Source organism: Lissotriton helveticus, chromosome 4_2 (genome assembly GCF_964261635.1).
Source record: "Lissotriton helveticus chromosome 4_2, aLisHel1.1, whole genome shotgun sequence".
Lineage (NCBI taxonomy): Eukaryota > Metazoa > Chordata > Amphibia > Caudata > Salamandridae > Lissotriton > Lissotriton helveticus.
The window spans coordinates 135,139,524-135,161,948 of record NC_136064.1 but is presented as its reverse complement, the minus strand read 5'-3'; the positions used below and the strand labels follow the sequence as shown (position 1 = coordinate 135,161,948).

General features: G+C 42.9%; 1 protein-coding gene across 1 annotated transcript in view; it reads right to left on the bottom strand.

Annotated features, from left to right (window-relative positions):
* Positions 1 to 17,501, bottom strand: part of LOC144752253 (indolethylamine N-methyltransferase-like) — a 248,692-nt gene extending 231,191 nt beyond the window's left edge. The window contains exons 1-2 of the mRNA XM_078640259.1: positions 17,475 to 17,501; positions 9,575 to 9,822 (exon numbers count right to left, since the gene is read on the bottom strand). Of these exons, the coding sequence (XP_078496385.1) occupies positions 9,575 to 9,773 (199 nt within the window). The 5' untranslated portion in view covers positions 9,774 to 9,822; positions 17,475 to 17,501. The remainder of the gene's footprint in view (positions 1 to 9,574; positions 9,823 to 17,474) is intronic.
* Positions 17,502 to 22,425: the final 4,924 nt, after the last annotated feature.

Genomic DNA, 22,425 nt, shown 5'->3' with positions numbered 1-22,425 from the left:
GGCCCAGTGTAATTTCCAGGGGGGCACACAGCCTCCTCTTAGGGCCAATTTTGGCTCTTGATCCCCAACCTCCAGGGTATGGCAAAATGATTAGAGGAAGAGCAACATGACACCTGCCCCGGGCAAATGTCAGCCGTGAGGATCCTGTCCCCAGGGACCTGGTGTCATTGTTAGGCGGGATGGTGAACAAAGCATCCTCTCCGAGCCACTTTCGGCACAGGGATCCCTACCCCCCGGCGAAGTATACAGTTTCGTGGAAGGTGGCACTCAATCCCCATCATAGGGTGATTACTTTCCCAAGTACCCCACCCCATGGAGCTCTAGTGACATTTTGTAGTGGGGGGGGCAATACAGCCCCCTTCCCAGACAGATTTCAGCACAAGGGATTCCATCCACAGAGACGGCTGACATTTTGCATGGGAATGGCAGCATGCCAGGGCCAGGGTGAGAGCAGTGAAAAATGCTGCTCCCGCCCAGGAGGGAGGCATGAAAATCAGCCAGCTCCTGCCAGTACCACTATGGGTGCTTACTGAAGAACTGGCTGGGTCAGCAGGGGCCTTGGTACTGCCCCTGTGGAGCCTAATGGTGAGGTTCCTATTTATTCATTTTTAGATAGCGCAGACTTTACCCAAAGGTGTCAGAGCGCTTCACAATAGGAACAGTAATGATACATGAGGAGAAAATTGCAAGTGAAGAAATTACAAAAGCAAACGTTAAGTTACATGAGGCAAAAGTGACAAATGTGAGCAAACAAAATACAAGAGGTAGCAAACGGTACATTACAGGAGGAAAAAGTAAATTTTTCCTTGACTCACCTCTATCCTGCCGCCGTTTCTCGCCAGAGGTGAAGCCTAGTCCCAACTTCACGTTTCTCTCCCTAAACTGTCGCTCCTTACCCAAGCACAAAAGGAACATTTACGATCTGTTAATTGACGAACAACCTGATGCGCTGTTTCTCACAGAGACATGGCTCCACGAAAGTTCTGGCCCGGACATCGCCGAAACTCTACCAACTAATTATGCGATTGTCAGGTCAGATAGACTTAACAAAATTGGGGGAGGCACAGCAATAATTATGAAAAATACGCTACAATGCAATTGTGACCCACTTATCTTCCCTAACTGCGAGGCTGCCCTTTTCAAACTCTTTCTTCACCCCAACTTCACTTTCTCCGGCCTGTTAGTCTATCGGCCACCAGGTCCTTCGAACTCGTGGGCATTAGCATTTCCTAATCTTATAGCTTCTCTACTTGTGAACTCACGAAACTTTTTAATTTTAGGTGACTTAAACCTACACCTAGAGGACCCACAAAATTCTACCAGCAATAATCTGATAGCTGATTTAGCGGCTATGAATATTATGCTCTTTAATTCAGGACCTACTCACAGGGCCGGCCATCTTCTTGACCCATTTGTTTCCAACCTCCCAGATATCTATTGCACTCCAGCACTTATTCTGCACTGGTCGGATCATTTTTTATCAAAATTTAGTTTCACCCACCCCACTGTTCCTTTCACCCCCAGCCGTCCCCTGAATGTTTGCAAGAGAGACTGGCAAAAATTTGACATTAATACTCTAGCCCTAGATTTGTATCCCCCCTCAGCATGCTCTAATGCTGGTTCCACTCAGGGTGACATAGAAATGTCATCAGGAAAGGTGGATGTTTGGCTCATGGATGCTATTAACTCCTGTCTCCCCTTGTCACAGAAAAAACGGAAGGTCCACAGAAATCCAGCCCCCTGGTTCGATGAACCACTAAAATCTGCAAATTCCAAATGTAAGCGCCTAGAAAGGAGCTGGAGGAAAAACTACTCCCCAGAATCCAGGGACGCCTACAAGAAAGAACTAAAACAATATCATAAATTATGTAATATGGCTAGAGCTAGCTATGTGGCTAAAACCATCTCTGAGGCTACGATCCAATCCAAAACTCTTTTTGAATTGGTTAAAGAACTAGCGGGTTCTAAAACTACAGTTAAACCACCCCCCCTGAATAACAACCTGTGCGAAGGACTTGCCTTATTCTTCACACAAAAAATCGATACTATTTACCAGGACATAGCCAACCTTCACTTTAATACACCCCAGAACTTTCAGATATCCACCCCGAGCACCAATGTCTGCCCTGTTACGCCACACCTGTCGCGCACCCATGAACACCTGAAGTTGTGGCCACTTTTAAATGTGGATGACCTGGGGAAGATCCTGGGCAAATTGAAATCTGGCTCACCCAAAGACCCACTTCCCATCCCAATATTAAAACAACTAGATGGCTCTTACTTATCCATGATTTGCAAAACCCTTAACCTCTTCCTGCAAGAGTCAACTGTTCCGGCTAGTTGGAAACACGCCATGGTGACACCGCTTTTAAAAAAGCCTACAGCAGACCCTAGCGTTTTTTCCAACTTCCGACCTATCTCGCTGCTGCCTGCCTTCTGTAAAATTCTTGAGAGGCACATTCATTCCCATCTCGTTCAGTTCACTGAAACAAATCATATCCTCCATCCCTCGAAATCTGGTTTTCGTCCAGGTTTCTCAACCGAAACAACACTATTGGGAGTCACGGAGAACCTGCGGCTTCACCTTGATAGAGGAAAAACGTTTGCGCTTATACTGCTCGACCTCAGCGCAGCATTCAACACCATCTCTCACTCCATTCTCATACAGACCCTAACTTCAATGGGCATTTGTGGCTCTGCACTGAATTGGCTTTCCTCTTTCTTATCTCGACGCACGTTTCAAATTTTCTCCCACACAGCAACTTCCAAAGTTCATTCATCTCCCTATGGCGTTCCACAGGGCTCCGTGCTCAGCCCCCTCCTCTTCAACTTATATGTTAAACCACTGTCCCTTATCGCAGAACAAGCCGGTCTCACCCTATAAACATATGCTGACGACTCCCAGATTACTTTTTCCCTTTCAAACCCGGGCCCTGACTCCACATCCCTCTTGCAGTCAGGCTTAGGGAAAATTGCCACCTGGATGAATAACAATCTACTTAAACTGAATGGTGGCAAGACCGAAGTCTTGATTCTGGGTCAAAAACAAGATCTATTGAATGCTAAGCATTGGCCCACTGAGATGGGTCCCCTTCCTATCCCATCAGACCATGTATGAAATCCGGGTTTCATCATTGATTATGCTTTGAGCATGCACCATCAGGCTAGCAAGGTCTCGGCCACCTGCTTCACAATCTTGCAGTGGCTGAGGAAAATCATCTGGATGCTGCCAAATGACACCCAACACACGGTGGCCAAGCCCTTATAACTTCTCAACTGGACAACGGAAATGTCCTCTATCGTGGGGCGAACAAGGCAGTGAAAAGATGACTGCAGCTGGTTCAAAATGCCGCCGCAAGGCTGCTATGTAAAATTCCTAAAACAGCTCATATCTGGGGACATCTTTAAGACTTACATTGGCTCAGGGTAGAGAGTCGCATTAAATTCAAAACCCTGAGCTATATGTTCAAAACCAAAGTAGGATCAGCTCCACTGTATCTACAATCCCTTGTCTGCCCCTACATTCCCTCTCGCCACCTCCGGTCCTTATCTAAGGGCAACTTCACTGTCCCTAGAATTAAACTTTCTAGAATGGGTGGTAGATCCTATGCGTACATTGGACCAACTCATTGGAACTCTCTTACCCTGAATATTCGCTGAGAAACCAGCTATATCCGGTTTCACAGAGCCGTCAAGACCTGGCTTTTCAATCAATAACACTGTCCCTGTCTGCAACGTTAGGCCAATCAGTACCTTACCTGTTCAGCGCCGGGAAACCCTTTTTGGGTAACTGTCACGCTTAATAAGCTTCATTAATAAATAATAAAAATAAATAAACCGGTAGCAAACAGTGTGTTACAAGAGAAAAGTGACGTGTGCATGTTACAAAAGAGTACCAAACACAGGTAGAAGGATAATGCTGCAATACTTGGCAGACACTCAAACTACAAGAACACACTGGGAAGGCACTTGCATAGTCATGGAGAATAGAATTTTCTATAATGGAAGGTCTTCCTTTCAGATAATAGAGAGGCCGTGAATTAAATTTGGAAGTGTCTTTGAAGGAGGAGAGCTTTTAGGTCAGTTTTGAAGGCCTGAGAGGAGGTGGTGGTCCGGGGCTGAGGTGGAAGTGAATTCCAGTTTCTCACAGCGTTGCCTGAAAAGGATTGGCCCATCGATCTTTCCTTCTTGAAAGTGGGAGGTTCAAGCAGTAAATTTTCCGCATTACATGATGGTCTGGAGCCTCCAGAGAGTTGTAGTTTATTTGCCAGGTAGCGAGGAGAGGAGGAATGCAAGGCCCCGAGGGTGATACAGGCAGTCCTGTAGATAGATCCTGCCTCGATGGGAAGCAAGCGGAGGGTGGACAACATGGGTGTGATGTGGTCGCCTCTCCCGGCCCCAAAAATGAAACGAGCTGCTGAATAGAGAACAGATTCAAGGGGGGACAGGTGGGAGCTTGGGATGCCAGTAAGAAGAGAAGTACAGTAGTCCAGTCCGGAGAGGACCAGCGACTGGACCAGGGCTCCAAGGTCTTGCTCCCCAAAGAAGGCACAGTTGGCATCGAGCAGACTTTGCAAAGGAATTGTTGTGGGATATTAGATTGAGTTTTTCGTCGAGTATGACACCAAGGGATTTTGGGCTGTCGACAATGATGGGTTTATTGTTAAGTAGATTCATCTGATCCATCCATTATTGAACCAGGGGAGGAGAAAGTGAAGAGGAGAGGAGGAGGAAATGGCCTCAGTTGAAGATTGTGGACAAGATTAGTTCAACTCAAATAATTGAATTTTTGGACAAAGTTATTTGTTGTGAAATAATCTCTGATAATGATCCTCAATTTGTTAGCAAGGAGTTTGATTATTTTCTTCAAAGATGTGGTGTTTTGCATAAAAGAGTGTCCAATTATAATGCACAAGCTAATGGTCAGGTAGAACGCTTCAATAGGGTGGTCAAAGAATCTATTCAGCTTATTGTTAAAAGCGGGCTAGAATGGAAAAAGGCTTTACGTGCCACTCTGTTGTCATATCGCACTTCTCTGAATTCTGTCACTAGTTTATCTCCGTTTGAAATGTTACGAGGTAGGAAACCTGGTTTCATGCTTTTGCCCTGGTGGTTGAAGGTTAAAACTTCCGATGATTCCACTTTTGATGTGTCCAAAGTCAGGGAGCGTGTCCAGACATATCAAAAGAAAATAAAGAACAATTTCTAGCAGCATCAATACTCTGGTTCCAAAACTAATGTAGGTGATTTTGTTAGTGTCAAGTTTGGTGGTCTTTCTGGCAAAAAATGGGCCAAGTGGTTTGACCCTTTTAAAGTACTGGAAATTTTCAGCAAAGCAGTAAGAGCTGATAGGGGAAAAATTTGGCATTTTAGACAAATATCTTTGTGTAGATTTACAAACTTACAGTCGGTCTCTCAACCCATTGTTTCTAAATCTACTGATGAGAATAATTATGGTTCTATTTTTTTGGACAGATCTGCGAATTCTATGCCCAGTTTGAATGTTTCAGAGTCATGTTCTGAATGCATTGACAATTTACAGAGTATGGTTCCTACTATGTCTCAGGATAATTCTGCTGAACCTTGTGATAATATTCCTGAATCTGAGAGTCATGTGATTGAATTAAGGAAAAGCTCTCACATTAAGCATACTCCTGTCAAAATGAAAGATTTATCCAATTTTAATTGCTAATTATTTATGTTTCTCTCTGTATTGTAGTATATAGATATATTTTTTTGTTGAGAATTGAGATTCTAATTACAGCACTCCTAACGGTCACAGATATTTTAGTCTGGGCTTGAGTATTAAGCCCTCAGCAAGACAAGCCTAGCTGTCATAGAGAGTAGAAAAAAGAACAGAACAGATATTCCAATAGGTGAGGGTGATCCAAATACTCAAAGGTGAATTTAAATAGAGTCCACTTTGAGTTTCTTCAATATTTTCTTTATTGATATTCAAATTTCATAAAATAGATTCTCCCAGCATGTACATCGCCAACACGTGTTTCGTCCCCCACAGAGACTTCATCAAGGGATAAATATAGTAGAGAGATATCTTGTTTGTTTGCCAAATTAGTGGAAGCAAGCTGCAGTCTACATGAGGCGGGGCACCATTAAAATTGGATATAGGCCATCGACCTGCATACAAAGCATCAAGATAATTCAAAATATAACACGGACCGCAGCATCAATCAAAATACGAGGATGTGGCTTAACTAGTGAAAAACGGGCTCCTAGGTATGGATCCTATGTAACATAAAGGTCCGGATTTGTACATAAACGACCAACCGCTACTTATAAAGTGTTCATTTTCGCAACCATGATAAGTTGCTATCTGCAAAGTAATGATCGCGCTTCCTGGACGATCAATAGCCCGAAACAGTTGGTTTTTTTTGTTTCTAAAGGTGGAAGGTGTGTGGTGTTCCAACTTAGAATACTGGTGGAATGTTTCTGTACTCTAGGCTGTGGGTATTCTACGAGCGTTAGTGGGGAGAGTGAACGTTATTTCCAGCTGTGGTTGTTATACGTCTGTTTCACAGCAGTGTAAGCAGGGCACTGAGCCCATGCTGTTTAAGTACTGACTCCATCGGCAAGGAAGCGTGCAAGTGTTCCGTTCAAGCAAACAGCAGCTGAATGCTGATCATGGTTAATTGGACGCAACGGGGGAGGACCCGAGTGAGTAAGGTGAAGAGCGACAGCTGATTGGAAGAATGTAGCTTGCCGCAGCTTTGCTTCAAATTGTCTCAAACACGAATGATTACTGGCTGAAAGGTGGTAAGACCAGAAAGCAACAAATGTTGTAAATGCGACGTCAATGTATGAGTGGAGTGGTGAGGCTCACTGGTTAGAGGCGGCAGACCCGGAAGCAGAGGACGGCCCGGGACCAGGGTTCAATTCCCGACGTGGCAGGGTCATGGACCAGGGTCAGCGGACTCAATATTTCTCGCCTCGGTGCCTACTCTAACCAGGGAACACACTCGGCAACTCTGGGCAATAGCTTGCCTTATCTCCACAACGGCCCCCCACATACGCTGGGGATGCCTAGTTTCACCTTGGAGATACCCAGTAGGGACCATCTCACAGGGAAAGCCAGGACGGGTTCCCCAGCGGTCTACAGCGCGGAGATACCCCATGTGGGTGATTCATGCGCTTTACAAGACATCATTACATTACATTACATTACAACGCGAGAAAGAGAGAACCTTTTTTGAGGTATGTGTGCAGTGAAAGCAAACTGACAGCTTTGACAATTCCCAATGTGGAAAAAAACACGAAGCTTATCAACAAAAGGAAAAATCCCTCCTTTTGCTTATCCCTAGAAACAGATGATTGAAAAGAGTCATCAACATAAGTTTATATAGTAAAGAACATGACTATACACGGATACATCATCCGTTAAAACACCAAGCTTACTGCAGAGGCATGAAAATTCCTTCATACGTAAACACATATTACAGGTGTAAACTTTCCAAGAATTAAATGTAAGGCATACAAGCAGTCAAAAGGCATGGTTCGGTACTTTACTGGAATGACATAACATGGGATACAATGGAAAGACATTGTTCAGAATGGAAATTTGCAAGATCTAGCAGCAACAATACATTTATAAGAATGCCGTAATAAATAAAGAACATGTACAGTATAAGGGAGACAGACATATGTATCCATTTCATAAGTGCAAGGAATATTCTCCAGGAGCATAGTCCTGCATCCAGTTATAATTTTACGTTTGACTGTTTGTAGGGGTCCCAAATTGTCTGATGGCGATTAGAAATCTTCACAAGTTACTGACAATGGGTTAGGTATTCAAGCAACATTAACCTGCGTGTGCAGAGAGTTAAGTCAGTGATACAGCTGGGACAAGCTGTGAAAATACATGTTTATTCCCTCACAGGGCATGATAACTGGGCACAGATGGCGTCCAGCTCATTTAACCCAATTTGGATGGTGTCTAGGGTATGCATCCATTTGCAATCACATATGTTAAGGACCAGCTGTATGTCCCCACCCCTGATACCAAGTGTGACCTTCTCAAGGACAACCCATCTGATGCTTTGTGGTGGATGATTGGCCGCCTGGAAGAGTTCCTCCAGTGGTGCCCCTACTACGCCACACCTCACTCTGCTACAATGTTGGAGAACTCATGTTTTCACTGTTTGGCTTGTCTGCCCGATGTACATCAAATCACACGGACATAGAATGGCATACATGACATCAGCTGTACTGCAGTTGGTTTGGGTATTGAGATCAATTTCATAGTAGCTGTGGTTGACAAGTTTCCAGTACTGGTTAACAATTTGTCAGAACACATTGCTGCGGATGCAGAAGTTTGTGGCACATATCAATCTATTCCTCAGATCCTCGTTGCGTAGTTTAGTAACCAGTAAAGTTTTCCAGGTTTGTTTTCGGGCACGCCTCCCCAGTCTTTGTGGATATCATATATCTATGAGGTGAGCTGTGAGGTTTTCTGATTCCATCAAGTAATCCTCCCATGGATATCATTTCCCATCAGATAGGAACACAGTTCCCGCATCATGTTTGGGCCTCCCGGCAGTTGGCAACATTGCACACAAGCCCATTGACCATAGTTGATCCCCAATGGCCCCCTGAGTCTCACCTTGCCATTTATGCTGTTGTAGCACCCCGTGCCAGAAAACCTGAGTCGATTGTGCTATCCGAGAGCCTTTTCAAGTAGTGCTTAGGTTCAGGAATGGAATTTGAATTCACCTTTGCACAATTTCTACATAACACGCTCTGTATATTGTTTCCTTATAACAACATTATTCCTAGATTTGTATTTTGCCAGGTGAGACACACCAGCATTTGTTGGTGGAAATATGTTGGACATGGGCAATGTATGTTACACGTCATTAGCACATCAGGCACTCTTTACATTTTGCATCATGGTGTGTGGGACAGCATACAGTGATAGTACAGACTTGGCCGTCCCAAGTCCTTTCAGGTCAAATTAGTTTCTTCTTGCTCTACTCACAATTCAGTAACTGTGCATCATGTACTTAATATGGGACTAGTCTCTGTCTGTTGTGCCATTATCTGTCCCTCCTGCTGACATTTGGCAGGCAATGCCCTCTAGACTGCTCAGGTCTGTCCTTCACTCTCTCCTCCTAGGGTTTGAGGTCCAGTTGTGGGGAGGTGCCAGAACTGGTATGCCAGCAGAACCCTCACCATCCACTTTAGGTCAGTGACTTGTCTATTTATATTACTGCCCTAACTTTATCTGTGATTGATTCCCAGACCATGGTATATGAGCTTCGGCTCTTCCTCCACAACCACTCCTGCAAGAACCTCCAGCTCTCTCTCTGAAAAGTAAATTTTCCTTGCAGGGGCTGCAGCATGAGGTCTGACACATCACGAGGGTCAGATGTGCTGCCAGCTGCTGGGACAGGGTGGCAAGGATGTGTGCTTGCTTGCTAAAAAGATGACCTACTTGGTTAAAATCTTATAAAAAGTATTTGTATCTGGATTTATTATGCTTTGTAAAGTTACTCAAGGTGAGTTTCTTGATTGACCATACATTACCATTGAATTAAGGAGGAGCATGGATAGTACATACCTGATGAGAGGAGTTTATTGTAGCCGGAAAACATCTCATTAATACTATCTTGATAAAATTCAGAATCTGATGCGAAAGCGAGGTCTGTCATCTTTCTTGCATCAAAGAACTGGTCATAGAGGTCTCGGATACTGCTGGTAGCGGCCATTCTCTCCTCTGCTCTGCTCTCCTGTGTTCCATCCTCGCAACTTGCAATCATAATATATGGAGAGCAGTCTGATCCGTAAACAATCTTCAAACACTGAACTCTGTAATCAGAAGCATAAATCTCATTTTATCACCCGCTTAATCTGAATTTCAAATTGAGGCTGACTGCAGCCTGTGTCCACATTCCCTTTCACAACTGCTAGTCTCAGCCCTGCAGCACACCCAGGACTCAGAGCAGGCACACTCTCATACAGGGAGAGCCCTTTTAGGGTCTCTGGATCCTGCATTCATGTTGAGGTCCATAGTAATCAGACCCCCTAGGGCTCCCAGAGAAGGCAGGGTGGAGACAGCTGTGCTCCGTTGCCCTTCGGGGGTGCCTTCCTTAGTTCAGAGCCTCTCTGCTCAGCTTCTTCAACCTGTGAATAAGGTATGCCCCGGTTACTTACCGGTAATCTTCATTACTCCGAGTCCATGTCTTCCTCGCCACAGTACAGTTTCCCTTCCCTCCCGGCCCTGGTGGTGGCTTCATGTCTGCGGCTTGGTTTTTCAGGTCAATTGGAGATATCTGTATCCCTTTATGGGATTGACTGGAGCCACTGGGGGCCATCTTGGAGGAGGGAGAGGGAGACTAGAGCGTTTTTTTCATTTTATACTTGGAGTTCTGTGTGGAGCCGGAGGCTCATGGGTAATTACTGTGGCGAGGAAGACAGGATGATGAGGTAATGTTCTTCTTGCTTCTGTTTAAAAGGGTTAGTGTCCAACCAGGTGTGCTGGTAAAAAGTAGGGTTATGGGAGATTTTCATTATGCGAGTGAGGTCCGGTGAAGTTTATAATTATTGGCCTATGTGTGGGTTTATTTATTTATTTATTTATTATAGTGTTTTGTATAGCGCGAAACAAGACCCGTGGGTGTCAGAGCGCTTAACATCGAGGTCGGTTACAAATTGGCAGTACAATAACAATTATAAAAAACAAACAGATATGAGGTAGAAGAAATTATGGCTATGAGGGGGTGCATAAATATATATATTCCAAACGCATGTGCAATTAGCAATAAAAGGTAGGTAAGGCTTAGCTTATATCCCTATCTATATCGACCAATAAGAAGAGGTAGAGGTTATATAGTTTTCGGCTATAAAAACAGTTATAAGTTCACATAGTATGGTGATAGCAATGAGGACAAAGTTGAGGCTTGTGGGTGGAGTCAGTCACTTATCAATGATATTGTTCCTGAAGATGGCCGCCCTTCGGCTGATATGGATATTCGTCCTAGAGATTTGTTTTTGTTGTTTTGATATTGTTTTGTTACGTCAATGCATTTACATAGCTCTCACAGAAATCTCTCTATCGTTCCCATGTGTGCTGGCTGGTGCATTCATGTGTGAGTTGAAATGTTAAAACCTAACAGATGTGATTTTTTTTAGTCTCACACATGCTTCAAATTGATGTCACACATCCAAATTCTACGTAATATGCATACATTCAAAAGCTCCTTGTAAAGAGCAGAGAGAATAAGGGTGTTTTTCTGTGGCTTCATTCCATCTGAGTTCATTTAAAAAAGATTTGAGAGGGACAGTGGGTCATGGATGAATCCTGTATAATTCAAATGATAAATAAGTGATTCTTAGAAAGAGTTGATGTCCACTAATCGTGGGTATTTATTATCCTCTTGTTAAATACTTTATAGCTTTTAAGAAATAGAGTAGCACTGATTTCTTACAGCAGTACTCAGACTGCTGAGTCTCAGCCCTGCTTATAATTCTGCAAGTGAATAAAATGCCTGTCGTAATTCTAGATTTCTGAGCCCCACAGACCAACAATGAACTGATTCTTCCACCTCCACACTAGTGTTGTCGGATTTTGATATTAAAAAAGAATGTACAAGGGAAATCTTTAGAAACATTTGAAATGGTCTCATAATAATCACCATGGGAAGTTGAGGTTGAAGGAGTAAATGTGACTGTTTCATTGCACTTTACTGCAAACACAACAGTGATGGACAGAATGTGGATCAATGTCACACATTCACCCCAGTCAAAAGATCTGGGCCCAAATCCATCGTTTTTCCACTCCACACCACCCTGGGTTAGACAATGGCGATATGCAAATCAGCGCTGACCCTGTGCCCCATGGGAACAGTCCAGTCCGAACTACAAAAGCCATGTCCTTCCCAGAACGGAAACAAGCATCCGAGGACCGGCCCGGTTTCGAGGTAACACCTCTCATCAGCCCGGCTAGCTTGATTTCAGTGGTGTGGAGTGCCTGGGACTCACGTCTGAGCATCCCCAGTACACTTAGAGCGGTTACTGTTTCATTGCACTTCCAGGATCAGAAAGGTTGAACCACATTAATGAGAAGAAAGTCCTCTCCATGGCTTGCAAATGTTATGGCCCAGGCCCAGCAATACACTTTCACTTACCGCAGACTGGTCTTCTGACCAATCTAGGCCATTCTGGACCCGACCTTCGTACCTCTACGCCCTGTCTTGCTCCTGCAGCTTTCTCTCTCCACTCTCTTTCCTCTGGACTTTCAGTCCTCCACTCTATCTTCTCAATATTTTTCTCACTCTCTTGCTGCACTCTGGCTGCACATCCTCCTCTTTCTATTCTATTGTGTGCTATTTTCAGTCGTTGTGCTCTCTCAGAGCTCTCTTTGCCATTTTACTCAACACTCCCATACTGTTAGGTTCTTTCTTCCCTCTAGTGTTCTTTGCACCATTAGTTTCCAACTTTTCAACCACTATCCATCTTGCAACTTGGTGCCTTTTGTTTCTGACTTTTTAGTTATTTCCATCCAGCTACTTTCCATATCCTCTTGCCCAGAGACCCTTCCTCCACCCATGCTTGTTTCCTGCCTCCCACTTCCCTTGCTCCTTGCCTGCTCTCCCATGCTGTTTAACTATTCCTGTGTCTTCTTCCGTCCCTCCGAAGCCACACCCATCATCCACCACCACCTACACTCCCACCTCCCAGGACCTACTTAATGGTGGCTGCAGTACAACTATGCAGCAGTTGAGCATGTCCAGTGAGTGTGCTGCAGGCACCCATAGCTTCAAATCCAGGTCCAGCCAACACCCAAAGCTAGACCGCCAATGCCGTCTGCGCGCTCGATCCGAGTCACCACTCACCACCATGCCTGCTGCTTGTGCCATGCTTCTCACCACAATAGGATCTTTCAGTGATAAAGTTATTCGATTCAAAGAAAAGAATCATAAAAGTATACAGTTTACAAAGTCACAAATAGTATTTCTTTTCCAAATGTACAAAACACACAGTTCCAGCAGAATATATCAAAAACAAAATAGGATACAGCTAACCATATTCATATATTTGTCCTTAAAATTTACATTAAAAACAATATAAAATCACAGTTGTACCAGATTTCATTTTGTAATCTCAATCACATCCCTAAACGGCTGATGTGGAGATATGGGATGCACTGTGCATTATCAAAAGCGACATTCTCACAAGCTAATAACCAAATTTAAAGTGCACTGTGCATTATCGGGAAACGGCTTCGTTACATTGTATGGCAGCTGAAGAACCTCTCACACTAACCATATTAAATTTTGCCGAACCCTAGGAAAATTTAATACATTGTCGCTAGGAGTTTTCAAAGCCAGAATTTCTTATAAAATCGAGAACAAATTATCCCTTACAAAGCTTATAAATAAGTATAAAGTACACTATATATTTTCAAGAGTTGATCACCACATTATTTAAACGGGTTGGCCTCTCACGCCTTCCCACTCAAATATGTGGGACAACTGGCGTGACTTTATTGCATTATAGCAAAAAAAATTAATCCAAATCATCATTTCTAATTATTTTCAATGATTTTCAGTAATAGAATCAAAATATCAGTAGCGATTCCTAATTAAAATTGCTGATCTAATGAAGCTGAGCATAGAACTACATATAACAGCAGTTGATAATGATCTTAAATGCTCAAAGCCTTCCCTAAAGTTACAGGGTCTAATGTCCCTTAGGAGGGGTTTAATAAAGCGATCACGCGGGGCTTTATAAAGTGTACAAAAAAGCACAAAGTGCAATGTGCATTGTTGAGCTTCATTATCGCATGGGCAAGGGGGTAGTCTCTCACACCAACCTCCTTGCTTTGGGAAAGCCACTATAAAGTGCAGTGCATTTAGCCGTAATCTAGTTAAGTAAAAACGCCTTTGCGTATGTAAAGTAAAAGATAAATAAAATTGTTGCTGGGGTATAGCTGTTTGGTATGAAGAATGATTTTCATGTTTGGACCAACCTAATGTAGTACGATATGCTTTCTTAACCACCATTTTTGTATCTTGTTTAATCAGATGTGGGTTATCATAGAAATCACCAAGACCAATTTTTCCAAAAGTTTCCTTTACATAACACAACCAGGGAATTTTAGAGGCGTTTTCCAAATGTATGCAGTCTTTCAAAAATTCTTTTGAGAACAACAGGTCTTCTGAGGACCATATATTCCCCCACAAAAGAAGTGGGGAGACGTGAATATTGTCACTCACGAAGTCTAGGCCTACCTCAGAGTGGCAAAAAATATTTGGAGAACTAATTGGCACTGATAATAGTCATTTTAAGAACTTGTTCTCCATAGTTTGTAACTGTGAACATTTATGGTATCCCCATACACCTGCACCGTAAGTTGCCACAGGCAAGCATTTTGATTTATACAGAGTCTTTAACTCAGCAATTGGCTTTTGACCTAGTTTGTTTGCAAAACGAAAGAGAGCCTCTATTGATCGGGTTATTTTTTGTACCCGTGATATTATAAGAGGGTCCCAATTTAAGGATTTATTAAAAACATTTCCCAAGTAACTAAAGTTTGGGCTTTATCGATAACCATGTTATCCACAACGAATTTACGTGTTTTGGTCTTATTTGAGCCGCAAACCATTGTAAACGATTTAGTAAAGTTTACCTTTAGGTCTAACCCCAGCATAAATTCATTAAAAGCATCCAAGCATATTTGCATGCTATTTGCAGTCAGGGTCATGTGGTTTCAAAGTTCTGAACAATTAATTCTGGCTCACAATTATCTGTTAAACAGATAGCTACTTGCAGACGGTTGGCCTTTAAGATAGTTTCCTCCAGTTTTTTTGTATTCACCTTATCCCATTTTAGCCTAAGACCCTGGTTCTGGCTAAATGTTATGGGTTGTTCAGATAGTTCTTCCTTACCAGCCACAGTGCTCAGTATTAGGACAAGCGGATTGTGATCACTAGCAGGGTTTGCTTCTACTTTGAAGTCTTCAATAAGGTGAACGTGCCTACTAGAGACCAGAACAAAATCAATTGTACTCGTTTGACCCCCATTCCCCTGAAATGTTGGAATTGGCGTTGATTCAATACTAGTTGCCTGTTCCAACATACACAGTTCATTTATAACAATAATATTATTCAGAGCATCCCCCTGTACAGTACGCCTAAAATGTGCAATTGGTTAATCATTGGTATCAAGTAGACCACAGGACTTGGTCCCACTTTGATCACATGTGGTGCAATTAAAATCCCCCAACCACATAATGCACAAGGGAAAAAAATGTTCAGTCACCTTTGCTACTTCAGCTTGTAAACCATCAATAACAAGTGCGGTGTGTGTATCAAAAATGTTATAGTACCAATTAATCAGGAAAAGAGGGACATTAAGTAGATTAGTGATCAGGATTAATTGAGACCATGCGGAAACCATTAATGTATCAATTTTCACTGACTTATATTTGACCGAGATTGAAGTCATTAGACCACCTTTTGCCCTTCCTGCCAATGAAGGTACAGCATGAGCAATGGATGAAAAATATCCATCCAAACAAAGATCAGTTTTGCTCCAAGTCTCCTGAAGGCAAATGATGTCAAAGGAGTTAATATAACCCATCCACACCTCATCCCGTAGTCTTCGTGCAATGCCTGCCACATTCCATGATACTAAACGTAGAGTACATCTATCCAGTTGTTTTTTTCCTCTATCTCGATATTTACTTGAATCTGACCACCCAACCAGTTGGTCAACTTGTGTAGGTACCTTGTTTTCTTCACTCTCCATAACCAGAGCCAGAGTTAAGTCTTTGTTACAAGACGGCTGAAAGTCATCATAATCATAATCAGCAACAAATGAATCCGCACTAGATTTCCCAATACCTATGGAAGAAGTGATCTTATCTTCAGTGGCACTTTCCATAAGGTTCCCTGTTTGTAGTCAATCGACCTCTGCTAAGGTACTCAAGGGGTCAAAGCGATTTACATGAAACCAGGGTGGACATTGTGATTGCAGGTTTATTTTATTATAACGCCCTGTTCCCGCTATTTTCGGTTGCCATGGGAGGGGACGGTAGAAGAAACCCAACGGTAGGATCATAACTTTTGATTTATCTATAGTTTGGTAGAACAGCCTATCATTTATAGCTCTCACCAGACCTGGGGACCTAAACGTTAGAAGTATACAGTCCCCCTCAAGGATTTTCTCCGTTTGCCCAACTCATCTGACTCTTCGAGCCATTTTTAATTCAGAGAACAGGATATTACTGTTGATTCCTGTTTTGGCATTAACAAGATACAATAATTTATTTCTCAATGCTGTCCAGTCTTCCCCTTCCCCTGGGTTCAATGGTCAAACATTTGTTAAAACAGCGATATAGGGGTGTAGTTTGGGGTGGCAGGTTTAAAATTGAGTCTGGGCTACTATCAGGTAAGTGTTTTGGTGGATGTTTTGATGGACAATCCACCACACTTGTCTTATATCGGCCACCTTCATTGTGAGGGACACCTGCCCCTAAAGGATTTTTCATACTCCTCAAATTTGATGCCTGGTTACCAACCTCAGTAGAGGTCTCTACAATTGTGGTGGGACTCATAGTGCCATTGGAGGTTTCAGGCTGGAGTAGCCACTTCCCTACTTCTATTTTTACCCTGTTGGATCGATAAGCCGGTTCTAGGTCCAGCTTGTGGTGTGCAGCCATTTAAGTATTTGTTCTCAAAACTAGATAACCGTTTTTCAATATGTGCCAATTTACTGAAAAATGGGTTGTACATGGGCGTTCATCACTACTTCAAGCTGACTCCAGAAATTTTCCCCCATACCTTGGTGCAAAATCGGTACTGTTTGTATTGGTATTGTATCCGGTAATACTAGGTCATGACTAGTCAGTTACAAGTTCAGGTGGTATATCAATGGTCTCTTGCGAACTTTCTTTCCCTGAGATTTAGTTAACAATTGTTTACGTGATTTTTTTAGTTATCTGTGCCCTTCGTTTTTTATTTAATGGGGGGGGACTTCCTCCATCTATTTGTTAAGATCTTTGTGCCCTTGTTAATACAGTTAGCTTTTCTCCTAGAGTTGGCGAATCCAAGGTCTGTTCAATACTAGGAGAATCGTGCTGAAATAAGGGACCCTCATTAGATTCTAGTCCTCCCTTCACCTGACCCTCAACTAGGTTTATACTAATAGTATCATAACGACTCTGAAACAGTTGTGAGTCAAGAGAGAGCCTACGTTCCGTTTGCTTAATTTAATTAATAATTGCAGATTCCGCTCTTACTAAGATCGCGGCCAGGGTACCCACCACACTTTTACTTTTAACTTCTTTTGGTTTTGTCATGGCTAATATTACTTCTTATTACTTCTTAGGACATGCAATACTTTCAAAAAATAAAATATGTTACAAAAGCAGTTATAACACTATACGTGAGAGTAACAACAGAACACTACGACAACTACTGGGTGACGCAATATACTGTTTGATGCCAATGTCTTACTTCGTTAGTCCAGACAATCAAGAATTCATCCCGTGGCCCAGCCCGGCCTCCTCTGGCCTCCGGGCGCGGAAATGACGGTTGCGCAAGGGAGCCTGGGGAGTGTAGTCCCCCTCCACACAGCGGCCGCGGAAACGGAGTGCTGCGGCGGCGGGAGGGAGACTGGAATACCCAGCAGTGATGACAGGGAGCAGGTAGGTTCAAATCAGTGCCCCCACATGTGTAACAGCAGTGAGGACGTTTTCTGTGTGTGATAGAAGGCTTCAGAAAACCTCGCCTCGCCTTGCCCCCTGGGTCTGCAGTCCCAGAGCCTCCGAAGCCCTCCGCGTGGCACTGCAGCCGCCTCTATATGAAGCCTGTGTGCAGCCTCTGTGTGGCGGCCTCGCAGGGATGCGCTGTAATTCGTGGCTTCAGCATGCCAATAAGCATTTCGAGTGGCCCCAAACCGCAGTAAGTATCACTGTAATTAAAGGTATGGGTGACAGATTGTGTTATGTGGCAAATTATATCCTGACTGAGTTTGGCAGCATATGACACCCCAAATAATATTCATTTATATCTGAACAAACCAACATGTGCTGAACAGGTCGTAATGTACCTGCAATTTTCTTCCAGTTCGAATTGATGATACCAATGCTTCAGATTAAGGCTGGAAAAGACCCTGGCACCATTTAGCTGTGTAATCATATATGTAACGTGTGGACCAGGATGTCATTCTCACTCAGTTGCCCCGTTGGCCAAGTGCTTATTACCACGTATGCGCATGGCACCTCCACTGTCCTTCTTTGCCACTACTACTATTACTGAGACTCATGCCATCAGACCAACATAGTGTTCTATGATATCATATTTCAATAGTGCTTCCAGTTCATTTTCAACAGCTGCCTGCAAGTGTAAAGCAATTCAACAATGTTGTTGGGTGAAAGGACAAAATTCTTAATTTATTGAAGCTGCACCTTCACGGTGTTAAACTTTCAGATTCCATAAAACAAGGACAGGAATTGGCTTACTATGTCTGCATGTACATGTACATGTACGTTGTAATTGATAGAAATCAGGCACATTTCAGCAGCAGTGGTGAAGCTGAGTAGGCATGCACTCAACAAAGTACCCCAAAGAACATGTATCATCACTTGTACCTTCTCCTTTATGTGCCGTATGTTTGCTACAATCAATCGTTGACTGTGAAGGCCTTTGTCCTTCAGAGCATAAGACTGGGCATTGGAGGCAGTACCTGATATTTTTAAGCCAGCATAATGTTTATCGGTCACCACTGCCATTGATAAAAGGTATGAAAAGTTCACTTTGACTGTTATCTTAGGGCACCGCCAACAGACGTTTGGCTGTACCACATGGGGACTTCTCTTGGATTTGGGCATATCTGCATGAGACCAAACCTACATCTGCAAGTCATTTACTAGTAGACACCATCATCATATAGCCATTTTCTTAACTGTCTCTTGACAAAGACATTGAAGAGTCTGTGGGCGACGACTTGGAAGATGATTGTCTTTCTTCAGTTTCTACCCGCCTCACTTGATGCCATGGTTTGGCTTTGTGGGCATAGCTAGAGCACTTCTGAAACTTTCTGGCATGCATTTTCACTTCTCAGTGTGACTTAGTTTCGCCCTGCAAACTAGCTATGAAATGCTTTTCTTTTCCGCAGCCCTTGCATACTTGTCCAATGGTGGGGCATTTACCTTTGTGCGGAAAGGAAAATCAGTATTGGAAGCAGAATTTCTTTTTCTTCGTAAAGATAACTTTACAGTCCTCACCCATGTGTCTCTGCTTACTTTTCATATTCAATGCAGATTCATTTTAGGCTAATCCAGCTTACATATCTGCTGCCTGTCAATCTGCTCATTCTTCTGCGTTCCCAGTCATGAGCACTCTCTCTAGACTGAGTGTCTCATGCAGCAAACGACTTATGAATGAGTCAGACGAGCACCCATCGAGTACTTTGAGATGTAATTTTTTGTAAGACGCCCCACTGACCCGAAAAGTTAATTCAGTTTAAAAAACAGGCATACCTGAAGTAGGTATGGTTAGTGGAAGGAATAGAAATAGGAGTTTGTTTTAGAATCCAACTTAGCGATTAACATATTTCGATATACCAGAACACATGTTCCTTAGTATTAATTATTAGTAAGAGACAAAAACATTCACACTTCAGGAAACTACACATGGACAGTCTACCTGCTACCTGCTGCCTGCTTCCTGAATTGTGAGACACCCAGAGTTTCAGCTGGAAAGGCTCTTTGGAAAAAACACCCAGCCTGATCAAACCTGGGCTGGTCACACTGGTGATTCTCTTGCCTGCATCAGAAATCTGCTGTCCTAATAATCATACCCTGATCCAATGGTCCTCATAGTTATGTTCATGCTGTCACAAAATTGAATAACCCTGAGATGATGTTTAGAATCCAAGGGTTAAAAAGTTACTACATTTTTAAGGTTAGCCATTCTGTCTATGACAATGGAAATACACTAAAGTTACTCCTTGCTTGAAAAAACCCTTGCTTGACTCAGCCATCCACAAAACTATAGAGCAATCTCTCTCCTACCGTTCCAAATCAAGGTAGTGGATAAAAATGTGTACACTCCTTTGATGGCCTTCTTAGAGAAGAACCAATTGTTAGACTCCTCGCAGAATGGATTTAGACAATACTACATTACGCAATTGGCTCTGCTTATGGTAACAGAGGCTTTGTGTCTAACTGCGGATGATGGTGGTTCAACTGCATTTATTCTTCCATACAGGGTCTTATGAGGGCTTAATATGGTGACTTTATGAGATCAGGTGTAAGGCAAGGATTGGGCTTGGTTCTCCTCTTTCTTAAGAGATCATGCTTTTGAAGGAATATCTCGTCTTTCTCATCTTTGGAAAGAACGTAATTTTAGTGAATCATATAAGGATCTCCCTAAGCCACACCCTCTTTAACATCTACATTAGGCCACTGACAGATATTTTGATTACTTTTGGGTGCCCTTTGTATCCTACACAGATGATGCTCAGGTGATCGAAGCTCTGTCAGTGGGGTCTATGCAAGGTGTGGTCAAATCCCAGAATTGTATGACCACTGTTGCTAATTGGATGCTTTCTAATTGCCTGAAGTTGAATGCCAATAATTCAGAAATTCTCCTGCAGGGAAACCACTCTCAGGTCTGTAGTGACCACTGGTGGCCGAGGATATTAGGGCCTCCTCCCAAGATGAAATATGCTGTAACAAATGTGGGTGTCTGGCTTGATGATGCACTGTTGTTTGAGTTACAACTCAAGGCACGTGTTTTGGTACTCTGAGAAGCTTTAAATCAATTATTGACATTTCCATCCCTAGGTTTGGCAAATGATTATACAGTCTCCAATCATCCTGTGACCTGACTATGGTATCATTCTTTATCTGGGCACCAATTGATTTGTAAAAAACAGGCTGCAAGGCTACTTTTGCATGTCTCTACATTTTTCCCTGTTTCTAAGTTGCTTTGTAAACTTTATTTGCTTTGGATAGAGAAACATACTCAGTGTAAAGCCTTGTGCGTAGCTCATCAGATTATGATCAAACAGGGGGCACCTGGCTTGGCATTCCTGGTGCTGTACATACCTATGAGGGCCCTCTGCTCGGCCGACCTGAATGTGTCTCTTACACCTTGTACTAAAAGAGTCAGCATAGGAGGTTGTTCTTTGAAAGAGATGGCTCTGGTTTTATGGAATGACCTGCCTTTACATCTATGGAATATTTAGAATCAGCTTTTATTTTAGAAAGCAGCTGAAGACCTGGCTGGTTGCATAGATCGTTTCTGTGTTGGCTCTCTGTTGTATCAAATTGGCAGTAGGTTAATGCTGGGATGCCCCATTTCTAGGCCAGTTATGTGCTTCATAAGTCTTTAGAACATAACATTTCTCATTTTGACTTTTACTTTGCAGACTTTAAACTTGATGAAGATTATATGAAATGTCACCACGACAATGAGCGTGACTAAGGAGGGTGGTCTCGCTGACATGTTCCCCATTACCAGGCTGTGCACAGCAGATGATAAGGGTGAATCACTTGACATTAAATTGCCTCTGCCAGCAGATCCGCTCTCTGAGCTGCTTGTGATCTGGATATCAGCTCCTGTGTTGCATGCGGCAGAGGCATATTTTAAAAATATTTTAGCAAACAGTTGGCACCATGAAGAGCATCACATGAAGCTCAGCATAAAATATTCTGATTGAACAAACATAAGAAATTCATTTTTTGTATAATGCCTCAGAAGACTTCTCTTAGATAAGATGAAGGGAGCCACTGGCTGTGTTCCAATAATGTTTGCCAGGCTGGTTCTACAAAACAAGCCCATCGTAGTGCCCTTGCCCGAGCGTGGCGTATGTGGTGAACAAGTAGATGTTCTACCCGGTGTTCTACCCGGTGAAAACAGGTTCTGGCCCCAGATATGCAACCTCATTGTCTAATATACATCAGTACCACACTAATGTAATAAATGGCAAATATCTGCTCCTACTTCCTATTTATGACTGCAGAGAAACCAGAAGCCACAGACAAGCTTCATACTTTACTGATATAGAATGTGGCAGTAAGGTTAATCCACTTTGGGATTTTTGTTCACATAGAACTACTGATTTTAGGCCAACCCTGAGAGCAAATATAATCATCTCAATCTCCTCTCTCCCGCGCAAAGGTAAACAACATATAAACCGGATATAAGAGCACAGAAGGAGTACTGGAAAACTCCCAAGGAGTGTGAACCAGTTTGTTATTTTGTTTTCTCACCCTTGGTCAGGTCAAGGAACCAACAATGAGTTTATTAAACAAGACCATGAAAAAGGGATCACAGTGCAAAAATGCTGTGAAAAACATCCTATTCTGATGAAAAAGGGCAAGTGAAAGGAAACAAAACATCAGCAATATGTATTGAGAACAGAGCTCATATCAGAGACAGGGACCTTGAAGAAAAG